Source organism: Mobula birostris, chromosome 2, assembly GCF_030028105.1.
Source record: "Mobula birostris isolate sMobBir1 chromosome 2, sMobBir1.hap1, whole genome shotgun sequence".
Taxonomy (NCBI): domain Eukaryota; kingdom Metazoa; phylum Chordata; class Chondrichthyes; order Myliobatiformes; family Myliobatidae; genus Mobula; species Mobula birostris.
The window spans coordinates 100,085,996-100,103,146 of NC_092371.1; the positions used below are offsets into that span (position 1 = coordinate 100,085,996).

Genomic DNA, 17,151 nt, shown 5'->3' on the forward strand with positions numbered 1-17,151 from the left:
GTCAGGACACAAAGGGATACGGAGAGAAGGAAGGAGACTGGGGCTGAGAGGGAAAATGGATTAGTCATGATGAAATGGCGGAGCAGACTCAATGGGCCGAATGGCTTAATTCTGTTTTTATATCTTATAGTCTTATGATCTTATGGTCTCCTAAAACTGACTATAGAATGTAGACTTAGACAACGAGGAAACAGGCCATCTAGCCTACCATTTCCTTGTCAACCACTATAAACCACTCTGTATTCATCCCATCTTCCACCTCTTGAGCAATATCCTTCAATGCCCAGGTGATTCAACTGGTCATCCAGACACTTGCTAAATGCTATCTGTGACTCTGCTTCCACCACTCTCTCTCTGACAGTGCATTCCTGGTACTCACCATTGTCTGGGTGAAAATGGTCCCAATTAGATCTCCTCCAAGTTTCTTATCCTTGCCCTAATTCTATGTCCTCATTGTAAGTGTGATTGGCACATCCAACAATACTCCATATGCCTGGTGATGAAACCAATTTACATAATTGATCATGAAGTCTATCAAGTCGTGCACTATATAGATATAGAACAGATTCCTGCGGTTTACCTAATCTATATCCTTCATAGTTTTAAATACTTCATTCATGTCTCCTCTTAACCTCCTTCATTTGATGCCTGACCCACTCAGTTCCTCCAACAGCTTTCTCTTCGATCTCCAACATTTTTCCATATGACTATAAGACATAGGAACATGATTACACCATTTGGACCATTGAGTCTCCTCTACCGTTCAATGATTTATGTTCCCTCTCAGCCCAATTCTCCTGCCCTCTGCTTGTAACCTTTAATGCCCTTACTGGATAACGGGAGGAGAGAGAGCAGTGCGCAGAGCGCGTGCAGCTCTCCGGTGAAAATGATATCGTATCCGTTAAATAGGGGCCGTGGACAATTCTGATTTGATGGAGACAGACTTGAAAGCACAGAGGAACATCTGGAGAAATTTCTGAAACGCAGGTTCGCTGCTGCTGTTACTGGGCGATCGAGAATCTTCCGGAGGGAAGGCCCCAAAATCCCTGGCTTTGCCTGCTGCTGGCGACCAAGATTGAGGTCGAATCATCGGAAAGAGATGGTGCTCGGTACTCGTTGTCGGAAGGCTGACTGGAGGCTCAAAGTTTTCAGATGACTCAGAGTCGGGCTGTGGTCGGGCATGGCAGGGAGAGTTTTCTTCCTTCTCCCGCCTGCGTGAGATGTGGGACTTTCGAGAGACTTTGAACTTTTTACTGTGCCATGGACTGTTCTTCATCAAGTTATGGTATTGTTGCACTGTTGTAACTATATGTTATAATTATGTGGTTTTGTTATTTTTTTCAGTCTTGGTCTGTCCTGTGTTTTGTGATACCACACCGGAGGAATATTGTATCAATTCTTAATGCATGCATTACTAAATGACAATAAGAGAGGACTGTGTGTCCTCATAGTCTAATAATCTAATCTAATCTAATCTAATCCGCTTTCTATATACCATCGCTTGTCCTCCACAACTAACTGTGGCAAAAATTTCCATAGATTCACCACCTTTGGGTAAGGAAATTCCTCCTCATCTCTATTCTAAAGGTACATTCTTCTATTCTGTGGCTATGCCCTCTGGTTCTGGACTTTCCCACTCTTGGAAATATCCCCTCCACGCCCACTCTGTATAGGCCTTTCAATATTCAGTCAGTTTCAATGCGGTCCACCCACGTTTTGTTAAACTACAGCAAACACAGGCCCAGAGCCACCAACTGCTATTCGTACACTAACCCTATCACTCCCAGGATGATTCTTGAAAACCTCCTCTGGACCTTCTGCAAAGCCAACACTTCCTTTTACGTACGTGGGGCTGAAAACTGTTTACAATACTCCAAATGTGGCCTGGCCAATGTTTTAGAAAGGCTTGGCTTTCAATTTTGCTACTTTTTTTTTAAGCTACGGAAGCCTAATTTTTTTTACTACTCTTGAAACTCCCCATGGGGGCCCTGTTGGGTTTATGGACAATGGAGAACCCCTGCATGTGGATGGGTGGGACACTCCTATAGATATCCAGACCTAGCCTTTTCAATCCTTCCTCGTATCTGAACTGATCCAACCCAGGTGACATCCTACAGAATCTCCCCTGCACCTTCTCCAGTACTACCACAACCCTCCCTGTTGTTTGGTGACCAGATGTTCCTGCAGTTCTCCATCTGAGGTCTGACCAATGCCCTTCTACTTAATGCCCCAACTAATAAAGGCCAGTTTCCTCTTTGCCTTACTAGTCATAACTGGAGCAATCATCTAGCGGTACACATTGCTGATTGGACAATTCGTCAACCACCCTCACACAGGCATCTGTTAATGATTTGTCCAGTGCTATGGATTTACAGGCTTTTGAGAAGTGATTCACAATCTCCATGACAATGATCTTCCCCTTGAAAGGTGGAAAACCCATAACAAAGTCCATGGAAATGTGTGCCCATGGTCTATCCGGAACAGGTAGAGGGTGAAGGAGCCCCTGAGGTTGGGTGCAGCTCTCCTTGTTCCAGGTTTGCACATATTGTCGGACTTGTTTAGCCATTCCAGGCCACCAGTATCTCCTCCTAATGACCTCGAGGCTTCTGGCAACCCCTGGGTGAGTGGTCATTCTGGATGCATGTCACCATTGAAGGACTTTGGACATGACAGAACTTGGAACGAACAGGCAACCCGGAGGATTGTTCTTGGGAATCTCCCCTTGCTCCTGTGCTTTGTGAACAAGCACATTGATTCCCCAACGAATTGGCGCTACCTCCTTAGTTTGGGGCAAAAATGTGGTCGGCTACTCCTCTTTTCTGGGTTCATCAAACTGACGAGACAAGCATCCAATTTTTTGATTCTTTGACACCAGTCAATAGGTCAGAACAAAACTGAACTAGTTTCAGAAAAGAGACCACCATTATGTGATTTGGTCCTCTATAATCAATGCAAGGCCGAAGGCTTCCATTCTTTTTCTGTACAAAGAAGAAGTGTGCGCCAGCTGGTGAGGTGGAGAGTCAAATGGATCCCATAGCAAGTGCCTCTTCTATGTACTCCTCCATAGCACATCTCTCCGGGTCAGAGAGCACGTACAATTGACCCCGTGGAGGACAAGTAACAGGCAGAAGATCTATTGCACAGTCATAGGCCCAGTGCTGTTGTAGAGTCCAGGCCTTTCCCTGCTGAAGACCTCTTCCAAATCCTTGTAGCTGGAGGAAATTCCCACCAGATTAGATGATGCATGCCTCTTTGTCCTCCTGGGGCTAGGCTCCAAGGATCCACGTTTAGATCCAAATCGTCAACCATATCCTCGGATGACAGCAACAGTAGTCTTTGTCCTCCTGGGGCTAGGCTCCAAGGATCTATGTTTAGGAGCTTTTCCCTCAGGCAGGACCTGGTGACTGGCTCCCTCAGGCTCGGCTGCTAAGGCACCAGAATTTTTGGGCACCCCTCTCCAGACCCAGCATACCTCCGACTACAGATTGTCGGGACTTACATGGTCCTGTTGACTGGAGCTGGCTTGTCCACCGTTGAAGGCATGACAGGGTCTCCCAAAGGCTTTGAGTTACCTGAAGCCAAAATCTGCCTTCCCATTAGCCATTGGTCTCGGAAGAGTCTGGGGGTTGGACCACCACAGACACACACACACACACACACACACAAAACACAACATACAACATGCGTACACATACTCACACTAGGTATACACCAACAACATACACACACACAAAACATAAACACAACACACACACATACACACAGACACACACAAGCTCAGAAACACACACACACAAGAACACACAGACACACACGTACAAAACAAAACACACAAACACACAGCACACACACTCACAACACAAATAGCAGACAAACACAAAACACACACAGTATACATAACACCCTCACAATAAACACACTACACTTACACACAACACAGACAACACTCAACACACACATAACAGCTCACGCACACACAACACACAACCTACAGCACATATATACACACAGTACACATAACACCCTCACAACACACACACTACACTCACACACAACATACAGAACACAAAATACACACACAACACACAACACAAACACATAACAAACTCACACCACACAAACACATGCACAAGGCACACAACACACACACACACACACACACACACACACACACACCCACACACACAGCACATACAGAAGACACACAACAAACAATGCACACACAACACACTTATGTAGCAGCATGGTTAAGATTTTTACTGCTATGCTGTATTTCATTTTAGCAGTTCTGTAAAAGCAGTCTGTTCTGCTTTCAGCATGTTTAGGTTTGAGCAGAAGTAAGGGGCTTTCTTGTTCAACTTAGGAATGTGGTGTCAGCCAATCAGGATGGTGGAATTGGGAGAAGGTTCTAGGGAATGCTGGACAGAGAGGTGTTTTTGGTGGGAGCTGGGAGAAGACAGAAAGGAGAATGGTGGAGGATGCCATCCATGTTGCACAAGGAGCTTTGTGCAGCTAAGTGGCTTCACGAAGGAAGAACCAATCCTCCCATGGGAGACCCGTGTGTTCGAGATGGACTTCAAGCGACGTTTGGAAGGTGGTGTGTGTTTTCATGCAGACCGAGTTAAGGACAAGTACAAGCTGAGCTCCAACTTATGTGCATAGTTGACCGTTTAATTATAATGGGCCCTTTTTATTTTTTTCTTTCTTTTCTTTAATAACTCTTTGGTTAAATTAACATTCATAAACATACTTTCTTTATAATTGTATGAAATGTACGATCTGTTATTTCTTGTCGATGGGCAATTGCAGGTGGCAGCAAATCACGCAGCATTCACATAAACTGGGGTTTGGCTGGGTGAGACATCCCAACCTCATGGCTTTGGTGGGACCAAGGTCATATACACCCTAGATGTACAAAACCTGGAAAGGGTGGGTTTCTCACCATGGAGTCCAGTGGCTGTTAGCGAGGGGCTAACGAACCACATTTCCAGAGACCCCTAGTAAAAAGTGGTTTCACATACATACACAGAACAACACAGACAACTACACACATACGTAACACAGATACGCAGAGCAATACACATAACAACACACACACAACACACAATAGACATAACATGCACACAACACACAACATACACACACACACACAATGCAGACATAATTCATAACACACAACAGACACACACTACACTCACACACAACATACACAGTACACATAACACCCTCACAACACACACACAATACTCACATAGAACACACACAGACTCAACACACATAAAATACACACACAGACTCAACACACATAAAATACACACACAACGATAACACACACATATTCAACACACACAAAACACAGTGCACAGACACACACACACACACACACAATACATAACACACCCACAACACATATACACACACAGACCCAACACACATAACATACACCCAACATGCACACAACTCACCCACAACACACACATACATCACACACACCAGAAACAACACATACATACATGCCACACGCAAAATGCAGACACACACAATACACACACAACACATAAACACACACACGACACACATTCACAAACCACCACACACACCACAAGCAACACATACATACACACACACGACACACAAACATATGCAAACCACAACACACATGTGCAAAACACACACACAACACAAACATGCACACACCACAAACATACATACACACACACACACACACACACAAAAGAAACATACAACACATACCTACCACGTACACACAAAACACACAACACACACACAGACGTACACACACAATACACATGCGCACACATACAACATACACACACACACACACACACACACACACACACAACACAATCACACACATACACAATACACACACAGTATTTTTCAGGAAAGTGGCAATATATGTCTTTTTCTCTGGTAACGTTATGTGCAATTTGTTATAAAACTGAATGTAACTTCTATGGCCTGGGCTACAGTGTCCTATGGGGAACGTTGACTCAGACCATGAGGGGCCTGCGTCGGGCATTTTCATGCCTTACAAGGCATAGATTGGAAGTCTGTGTGGGGCGCCACTCCTCGCACAGACACTAGAGCAATGTGTGGTTAAGTGCCTTGCTCAAGGACACAAACAAGCTGCCACAGCTGAGGCTCGAACTGGCGACCTTTAGATCACTAGACGAACACCTTAACCACTTGGCCACATGCCCGCATGACTCTACCTCATAGGACACTGAAAATAAAAATATTTACAATAAGTTAGCACTTTGTATCTTTGAGCAAAATAGAAATGTATGCTTGTTGCTCTGAAGGCATTACATTGTTTGTGTGTGCTCTCTGTGAAGCAAGTGCATATAACTTTTCAGACTTAACCGGCACTGTCGTGCAAATGCATGTATAGTCATCGGGAGCATGGGATACATAAAATAAAGTAGGTCACAACAACTTCCCACGTAGCATTTTTCAGCAAAGTGGCAATGTATTCCCATTGCTCTGGTAATGCTACTGTCGCTTCTGTACAATTTCTTATAAAACTGAATGTAACTTCTATGGCTCAGGTTGCACATGAAAACAACAGGTTCCAAAACTCTCTCTGCCATGGGATACTAAAAAGAAAAATGTTTACAATAAATCATCACTTTGTATTTTTGAGAAACATAGAAATGAGTTCTTTTTCCTCTGGAAGCATTACTTATTATTTTCTGCAATTTCTATGAAGCAATAGCAAATAACTCTACAGGCTTACCTGGTACTGTCAGGCAAATGCACGTATAGTCATCAGGACCATAGAATACGTAAAATAGAGTTGTTTACAATAACTTACCACATAGCATTTTCCAGTAAAGTGGCAATATCTGCTTTTGCTTTGGTAACACTAGCATAACTTATGTGCAATTTCTTATAAAACTGAATGTAACTTCCATGGCCTAGGTTGCACATGGAAATAACTGGTTCCAAAACACTCTCTGCCATGGGATACTGAAAATAAAAATGTTTACAACAGGTTTCCACTTCGTGTTTTTGAGAAAAATAGAAATGAATTATTTTTGCTCTGGAAGCATTATGTTGTGTGTGTGTGTACTCTCTGTGAAGCAAGTGCATATAACCTTTCAGACATAACTGGCACTGTCATGCAAAGGTATGTGTAATCATCAGGATCGTGGAACACATAGTATAAAGTTGGCCACAACAACTTACCATGTAGCATTTTTCAAGAAAGTGGTAATGTATTCCTAATGCTACTTTTGCTTCTGTGCAATTTGTTATGAAACCGAATGTAACTTCTGTGACCATCAAGGTAACAGGTTCCAAAACTCTCTGCACCGTAGGATATTGAAAATAAAGATGTTGACAATTCTTCACCATTTTTCAGCAAAATAGGAATGTATACTTTTTGCTCTGGAAGCACTACTTTGTATCGTGTCTAATTTCTGTGATACAACACAATAACAGGCCCTTCGGCCCAACGAGCCCATGCTGCCCAGTTACAACCATGTTACCAATTAACCTACTGACCTGTACGCCTTTGGAATGTGGGAGAAAACCAGAGCACCCGGAGGAAACCTCTGCAGTGACTGGGAGAAGGTACAGGTTCCTTATGGACAGCGACAGAAAATGAACACGGGCCACCGGTGCTGTAGTAGCTTTGCTACTGTCCCACCCCAAATTGATCAGGGCAATTGCAACAGACTGACTACAAGGGACTTCTCCAACAGTGTGATGAAATATTTCAATAACAATTCTTTTCAAGTCACGACTTGGTAGAAATAAAATATAACAAAGAGGTCCAAACAAACTATAACAAAGAGGTCCAAACAAACTACTAATGGAAGTTCAAGAGCACAATGTTTACCACCGTTCCACACACTGTAAAAGCAACAAAGTTTAAAGTGCCAAGAAAGAACCTCCATGTAATATTCTTCCATCGATTCATAAATGGTTGTAAAGTACGGATATAATTTAAGTACACCTGCTGCTGCCCGTGCACACCTTAAATCTTTGCCTCATTGAATTGAGATTTCTATATCTGTGACTGGATGTTTGCCTTTCACAGGGAAACTTCTGGGAGTTGGCTGGCCAGAGAAGGGTCTCCACAATGAATGCCTTATTCATACTGTGGCGAACCACGATTTGTCATTGAAATAGTCTATCATACACCCAGTGGCCACCTTATTAAGTACTTCCCCTACCTGATAAAGTAGCCACCGAGTTTATGTTCATGGTCTTCTGCCGCTGTAACCCATCCACTTCAAGGTCTGACATCCAACAGTGCATTCAGAGATGCTCTTCTGCACACCACTGTTGTAACATGAGGTTATTTGAGTTACTGTTGCCTTCCTGCCAGCTTGAACCTGTCTGACTATTCCCCTCTGCCCTCTCTTATTAAAAAGGCATCATCACCAATGGAAATGCCACCCACTGCTTGCTTTTTTTCCTTTTTTTTCTGTACCACTCTCTGTAAACTCTAGAGGCTGTTGTGCGGGAAAACTCCAGGAGATCAGGATTTTCGGAGATGATCAGAACGCCCTGTCTGACAGGAACAATTATTCCACGGTCAAAGCCACACAGATCGCATTTCTTTCCCATTCGGATGTCTGGCCTGAACTACTACTGATCCGCTCGTCTGCGTGCTTTTACGCATGGCGTTGCTGCCACATGATTGGCCGATGAGAGATCTGCATCAACAATCGGGAGTACAGGTGTATGAAGTGACTGCTGAGCATGCTCAGAGGCATGGAACTTTGGAAATGCCAAAAATGAGCGAAGGGCAAGCACTTTGTACAGAGATGTAGCGTCAAAACCGGAAAACCGGATGCGTTAGGCACATGGGGCTACTACACAGTGACAATTATGACGGTTCTGCTCATTGAGCATCTACATCCTATCATTTAAAAGAGTAGACTTTACTGTTGTAAGACGAGACTATCGGGTATAGTACACACAAAACGCCGGAGGAAATGAGCCGGTCAGGTAACATCTATGGAGAAACATAAAGAATCAAAGTTTAGGACTGAGACTCTTCATCAGTACCACTCCTTCATATTCCTTTCTATGGGTGCTGCCTGACCTGCTGAGTTCCTCCAGCATTTTGTGTGTGCATGTGCCACTCTGGATTTCCAGCAACTACAGAATCTCTTGTGCTCTAGGCTACTGTAGGAGGTGATGATTTGACATTGGTCTGAATGGCAATACTTGTACTGGGTGATTCCTAGTGACCTCCAGAATATATCAGTTTGACTGCTTAAAGTGCAGAAGGGACAGTTAACCCTTTAGTATGTTTCATTTGACCAGCTCGGTATCTGTGTACTCTTCCATTTCCACATCCGAATCAAAAAGTGAATGACCGGTCTGATCGGTGTCTGGAGTTTGTGAACAGGAAACACTGTTCTCAGTTAATTCTTCGTCAAAAGTTTCTGTGCGCGAGTACAAACTGAAGTCTTGGAGCGGTGTGGGAGTCAAACTGTCCTCACTAGTTTCATCTTCGTTACTGTATGAAGCATCTTCACTCTCTTCTGTCCATTCAGGCCAGAACTTTCGCCTAATTCTCTCACAGTACATCGCAAGATTGACCAGCTCATCTGTAAAACAAGATTTTAAAAAAGGTGTTACTCTGCTTTCTGCAGCAGTCCAGCATTGAAAACAGACCCTGGTTTCACCCAGAACAAGTATTGTCATTCAGACCGCTTACAGTAGCCTAGAACACAAGGTTCTGACAAGTTTCCAGAGGAGATTTGCAAGAATGGGATTACTTGCTATTGCATGCAGAACATTTGACTTCCGGTAGAATGGTCGGGCGCCAGTTGCAATGGCTGTTCCAGGTCCAACTATTGGTGCAAATGATTCAGGATACTACAAAAACACGTTTTTGTGGTACCCTGAAACATTCAGCAAACTGGACTCTCAAGTGTGCAGGTTGCTGGAGCGGACTCGGGCCCAGACTGAAGCAGCGGGGCCTGGGCCTGCGAGTGGATAACGAGCCAGATTAAAGTGCTGAGGCTGAAGGTGAAGGATAAACCAGCGTTTGACTCACTACTCTGGGAGGCTTTACTCGCCTCAGCACTGAACGTGGCTCTGGGGCTGTGGCCTGCATAGGGTTGCCAACTGTCCCGTATTAGCCGAGATATCCTGGATATTGGGCTAAATTGGTTTGTCCCATACGGGACTGCCCTTGTCCCGTATTTCCCCTGCTAAAGTAGAGCGTTCCTATGAAACCGTTCGTAAGCTGAAATGGCGTGAAGCGAAGAAGCAATTACCATTAATTTATATGGGAAAAATTTTTGAGCGTTCCCAGACCCGAAAAATAACCTACCAAATCATACCAATAACACATAAAACCTAAAACAACACTAACATATAGTAAAAGCAGGAATGATATGATAAATACACGGCCTATATAAAGTAGAAATAATGTATTGTATAGTCGGGAAGATGAAGGCAAAACCGATTTGTGGGGAAAAAATCGGCACGTACGCGCATGCGTACGTCACGCATGCGCACACAGGTGCCCGCGCAAGGCTTCGTGGTCATGGTAGTCTTTCTCAGAGTAAACACAAGTGTCCTGTATTTGACTGCTACTTTTGCCCCTTATTTGGGAGTGAGAAAATTGGCAACCCTGGGCCTACAGCCATCAGGCTCCTGGACCAGCTGTCGCACTGAACTGGCTATGTGGCTGTGGACTTACTTTTGGGGACTCTGCAGTTCATGTCCTGTGGATTATTTGTTTGTTTGAACAATTTGTTCTTTCTTTTTCGCACGTTGGATGTATGACTATCGTTAATGTACGGTGTGGGGCTTTTGTTAATTCTACTGTAGTTATTTGTTTTGCGACTGCCCGCAAGATGAATCTCAAGGCTGTAAATGATACTTTGATTGTTTTAAATCTTGTTCTTGGAATCACAAGGCCACTACAAGTTGCCCATCTTCTACAGATCTCATTGGCTCTTCACACGGCCTTGATCACCTGGAGAATACCTATGCCAGGATGCTGCTTACTGATTACAGCTCAGCATTTAACACAATCATTCCTACAGCTCTCATTGAAAAGTTCCAGAACCTGTGCCTCTGTACCTCCCTCTGCAATTCGATCCTCAGCTTTCGAACCGGAAGACCACAATCTGTGCAGATTGGAAGTAACTTTTCCACTTCACTAACAATCACACTGGAGCACCTCAGGGCTATGTGCTTAGCCCACTGCTCTACCCTCTCTGCAGCCATCACTGTGTGGCTAGGCACAGCTCAAATGCCATCTATAAATTTGCTGACCAGGGATCACACACCAGTCCTCATAGAGGAAGCTGAAGTGGAGAGAGTGAGCAATTTCAATATCCCTGAAGAGCTATCCTGCGCCCAACCTATTGATGCAGCTACAAAGAAGGCACGTCAGCAGCAATATTTCATTAGGAGTTTGAAGAGATTTGGTTTGTCACCAAAGACACTTGCAAATTTCTACAGATGTACCCTGCAGAGAATTCTAACTGGTATGGGTGGGGAGGGGACCTCTGCACAGGATCGAAGCACACTGCAGAGAGCTGCAAACTTAGCATGTTGTGGGCACTAGTCTCCAGAGTATCCAGGACATCCTGAAGGAGCAATGTCTCAGAAAGGCGGTGTCTATCATTAAGGACCCCCATCACCCAGGTCACACCCTGTTCTCATTGCTACCAGCAGGAAGGAGGTGCAGAAGGCTAAAGGCACACACTCAGTGATTCAGGAACAGACTCTTACCCTCCGCCATCAGGTTTCTGAATGGACAATGAACCCATGAACACTACCTCACTACTTCTTTTATTTTTGTTTTTGCACTACTTACTTAATTTAACTATTTATATATATGTACCCACTGTGATTTACATTTTTTCTGTTATTATGCTTTGCATTGTACTGCTGAGATAACGACAATAAATTTCCTGACATATGATATGATATGATATTAAACCTGATTCTGTTGGACATTGGTGATACAAAATACTGTAGACAACAGGAATTCTGCAGATGCTGGAAATTCTAACAAACACACATCAAAGTTGCTGGTGAACGCAGCAGGCCAGGCAGCATCTGTAGGAAGGGGTGCAGTCGACGTTTCAGGCCGAGACCCTTCGTCAGGACTAACTGAAGGAAGAGTGCTACTGTAGGTCTGGTTTATTAGTTCATTGGTGAGACTGACAGCAGAGGAGTTGCGTGGCCTCGGGTTGTTGTGCGGGCCAGGCTCTCAGGCCGCGGTGTCACCTGTTGCAGCCACCCAAGGGAGTAGGCAGTGTGGGAGAGCACAGATGCGCAGCTGGGATCCGTGCTGGGTTGCAGGTTGAACTCTGCAGGCTGGCTCTCCTGTCGGTGCTGCTGTCCAGTGGTCACGCCCTGGATTGCCTTTCTCTGTGGCTGATCCAGCATGAGATGAGAAACTGCTGCATGCTTGTTCTTAGAGAAACACGGCTCCAGTTCACTACCCCATGCACCGTCAGTCTACAGGCCACTCGGACTTGTGTTAATATTATTTGGTGACAGTATGTGTTGGATCATAATTACACGTTCTGTGTGTAGCTATATGTACTTGTGTTTTGACCTTGAGCCCCGAGGAACAGTGATTCATTCAGCTGTATTCATGTGATGTTTGAATGCCAATTGAACTTGAACTTGAATTTAACTTGAGCTAAAGCAAAGATGACGTTTAGAATCAAAATATTATTATCAAAGAAGGCCATTCAGCCCATTCAGCACATAGTGCTCCATTTCCAGAAACCAACCAAATATTTTCCTTTGTGCCATTCTAGTTCCCTTTCAAAGGCTGTTTGACTCAGTTTCCAACACCTTCACAGGTAGTGAATATGGGATCAGAAACTCTTGCAGGTGGCCTTACACATAGTGAGTCTATGATCACAATCTCTCTGCAATCAAGAATTCATCATATCCCCTTTGAAAAAGTTTATGATAGGGGAATATGCATCTAAAAGGGAATGGCATACAATCTAGGGTTGCTAAGAAGGCCTTCTGCGTTGGCCTTCATTAAATCTGAGGATGAGTTCAAGTGCTGTGAGGAAATGTTAGACCACACTTGAAATATTGTGTTCGGTTCTGGAAGGATGTGGAACCTTTAGAGAGCTTACCAGGATGCTGCTTGGACTAGAGAGCACGAGTTATAAGTATAGGTTGAGAGAGCTAGGGCTTTTCACGTTGAAGCGAAGGAACAGAAGAGGTGATTTGATGAGATGATAAGGGGCATAGATGGAGTGAATAGCCAGAGACTTCTTCCCTGGGCATTTATGTCTACAAGGGGGTATAAGTTTAAGGTGATTGGAGGATATTAGATACAATTCTTTACTCAGCGAGTGATGAGTAGGTAATACACTCTGCCAGAGATGATGGTCGAGCCAGGTGCATTAGGGGCATTTAAGAAACTCTTAGATAAGCACATGGATGATAGAAAACTGGAGTGCTATGTAGAAGGGAACGGTTACATTGATATTAAGTTACAAAGTCGGCACGGTTACATTTGTTTTTAACAAAGGCAAGTTTGACGTGGGTTTACGGTAACTGGAGAATGCACCCTAACAGATGTATGTAACAAGTATTACTGAACTGCTGCTCAGCCCAGTCACCATTGCAGCTTCTGGTTCCGGGTAAACCCCTCGCCTTACTCACTGGGAAATGAAGTTCTATATTACACGCATGTAATGGCACACACGACATCATGGGACAAAGGACTTGTACCATCCTGTAATGTCCTAAGTTCTATGCTGACTGAGGGCTTCTCACTCAGTGGGCGGTGTGAGTGTGGAACGGGCTGCCAGTGGAAGTGGTAGATGTGGAGATGTTTCCTACAGTTGGGGAGCCTAGGATCAGAACTTCAGAATAGGACATCGCTTTAGGAGAGTGATGAGGAGGAACCAGCGAGTGGCAAAATCACTACCAGATGGCCGTGGAGGCCAAATCATTGGGTGTAATTAAAATGGAGGTTGATAGGTTCTTGATTAGTAAGGGTGTCAAAGGTTATGGGGAAAGGACAGGAGAATGAGGTTGAGAAGGATAATAAATCAGCCATGGAGCAGACTTCATGGGCCAAATTCTGCTCCTATGTCTGATGGTATTATATCATTACACTAACTTAAAAGAAATGCATGAAAGCTAAATACTATAAATTCAAAAATATTGTCAAACACTTGGTACATCAGAGAAAGGAACAGTGATGTTTCAGTCCAAAAGCCATCAAGTAGTTATTGTTGTTCATCCATCGTTGACGTCGATGAGGACCTCGACACCATAATGTTGGTGTCAAGACTAGCGCGTGACTTGGATTTAAGTGAGGGAGAGTTGCGCAGCGTCAGCCTCACTCTCTCTTCCCAATTCCCATCTGGATCCAGTGGCAAGACAGAGTCGAGACGGCTGGAGATGGGACTAGGTGCAGTGGATGACCAGGACGTCTTCTGTGTCTTGCGCTGCTCTACACGTTCCACGACGCTTGCAGAGACCGCCTTCTTGACCGTTGGACCTTCCATAGGTCTCGTCCGCTCAATCCGCCGGAGTCTGTCTTCACATGCTGGGATAGACAACTCCCTATCTCACCGAGGGTTTGAGACCCGTCGGCTACCCTCACCTGGTTTAGCCGGCTTGTCGAAGCCGTAGCCCGGGGTGTGGCCGCTGTCGCATGCAAACAGCTACGGGGAGCCACAGGTGAGAGCTGAGTGCCAGGTGGGGACCAAAGGTGGACTAACGGCCCTGAAAAGGACGCGACATGTTACCCCACCAGAGGTGCTACCCCTCCCTGACACCCCATACACCCATAGTTATACTCAGGGTGCAATGGAGGAAGAATACGTTAACACATTTCTATAGTTGTTCCCTTGCTGGTCAGTCTTAGAATCAGGGCGTCATGGAGGATAGAGACAGATCCTTCTGCCCACCATCCTCAGGACATTTATAAAGATAAACATTGGCTGTATTGAATCTCAAAGTAGTATATGATGACATTTGTGTACTTTAATAATGAATTTAGTTTGAACTTTGAATAGCTAAACGCATTGGTAGTTTGCCAGTTTTTGTTCATATATAGTTTTCCAGTGACAGATCTCTCTTTATGTCAGGTTGGTATAACATCAAGACTTTAAATAAATATTCCAACACAAAATTTCTCATTCACCAATACCAACAGCTTATTAAAGGAACTGATTACAAATAGTTTTAAAGCTCATATTTTGAAAAATATTTTGCCTCAGTTTGTAAGGAGGAACAAAAGTCCTCATATTTCTGAAGTGGATGTGGTTTCAGAGATTTATAAAATAAACTTAACCATATTTTTTTAACAAATTAAACAACTTCTAAACCCCATTTTCTGTCTGTCTGTATCTTGTTTTATGGCAGTTGGCATCCAGCAAACCCCGTTTTAATTTGTAGATTATACACATAGAAATTATAAATACATAAATTTAGAGACATCTCTCAAGACCCACTCTCAACGTTTCAGGAACAGCTTCTTCCCTTCAACCATCAGATTTCTGAACAGTCTATGAAGCCACGAATACTACCTCACTATTCCTTTATATTGCACTATTTATTTAGTAATTTATAATAATTTCTCTTTGTTATAGCCACAAAATGACACATTTCATGTCACATGAGATGTTGATAATAAACCTGCTTCCAATTCTGTGCATCTTATGTCATAATGTGGTTATTTTCAGCTGATTCAGTTTTACAATGCACTTCACAATCAGAATCAAAACCAGGTTTAATATCACCAGCATAGGTCATGAAACTTGTTGGAAGTTTCATTTCAAATTTAGCGATGTGTATAATGTAATTTCAACATTATTGTTCAAATTGTAAGAGATCTGGGAGTTCCTTGGAGCACGTCGGCAAAAGCCAAACTATTTTGCTGAAGCACCACCTTGTAGAGATGCGGAGAATTTCAGGGACTGGATAATAATGGCAATGACTCAGTTTTGCCACTAGAGGCCTCTGTTTTTCAGCATGTAATCTGATAACCTGGATCAAGGATCAACTTTATTCACCATAGACATTTACATGTATTAGGAATCTGCTGTGGTGTGTTGGCATGACATGTAACAAAAACAAAATTCATCAATTATAAAGAATAAAGAATTATATACAAATAAATTGAGGTTTAAGTACAGATATAGAATAAAAGGTGCATAATTCTAGTATATTATGCATTTACAATGTAAATATCATTATATAAAGTTGTTTGAAGTCTTTACAATGCAGAAGAGTGACTGAAGTAATAGATAAAAGTAGTTGGATGGGGGGGAGCTAATTGGAATGGTGGATCAGATTAACTGCCTGAAGAAGACACTTCGAAAATGGCATCATCAATACAATATTGTCTTCTGGACAAGTGTAAAGGTTCCTTGTAATTATGATGTTTATTTAATGCAAATTAAATAAACTAGTATTTAGTGAAAACATTAATAATCTCAAAGTTTCTGAAAAATTTATGCAGAAACCTGGTATCAGTCCATTTTTAATGCAAGAGATTAAGGAAATTTTGGTATGAGTTAAAGTTATTTTCATCGAGTGGTTGAGCGAGCTAGGGCATTTTTCTTTGGAGCAAAGGAGGATGAGAGGTGACTTGATAGAGGTGAAAAGATGATTAGAGACATTGATGGAGTGGAAAGTCAGAGACTTTTTTTCAGGCCTGAAATGGCTAATATGAGAGAGCACAACTTTCTGGAAGTGTATGGCATGAACTTTGATGGAAGAAATGAAAGGGTTGGTTATTTTCTAAATGGAGAGAACATTCAAAAATTTGAGGCACAAAGGGACTTGAGAGTCCTTGTGCAGGATTCCCTGAAGGTTAATTTGCAGATTGAGTCTGTGGTGGGGAAGGCAAATGCAATGTTAGCATTCATTTCAAGAGGACGAGAATATAAAAGCAAAGATGTAATGTTGTGACTTTATAAAGCTCTGGTGAGGCCTCACTTGGAGTATTGTGTGCAGTTTTGGGCACCTTATTTAAGAAAGGATGGGCTGAAACTGGAGAGGGTTCAAAGAAGGCCCACAAAAAATTATTCCAAGATTAAGCAGCTTGTCATATAAAGACCAACTGATGGCTCTGGGACTGTATTCGAGCAACACACACAAAATGCTGGAGGAAATCAGCAGGCCAGGCAGCATCTAGGAAAAGAA

The 17,151-nt window shown here is 43.3% G+C and overlaps 1 protein-coding gene across 1 annotated transcript in view; it reads right to left on the bottom strand.

Moving 5' to 3' along the window:
* Positions 1 to 9,294: 9,294 nt before the first annotated feature.
* Positions 9,295 to 17,151, bottom strand: part of faxcb (failed axon connections homolog, metaxin like GST domain containing b) — a 66,160-nt gene continuing 58,303 nt past the window's right edge. Inside the window, exon 6 of the mRNA XM_072277601.1 lies at positions 9,295 to 9,593. Within this exon, the coding sequence (XP_072133702.1) occupies positions 9,295 to 9,593 (299 nt within the window). The remainder of the gene's footprint in view (positions 9,594 to 17,151) is intronic.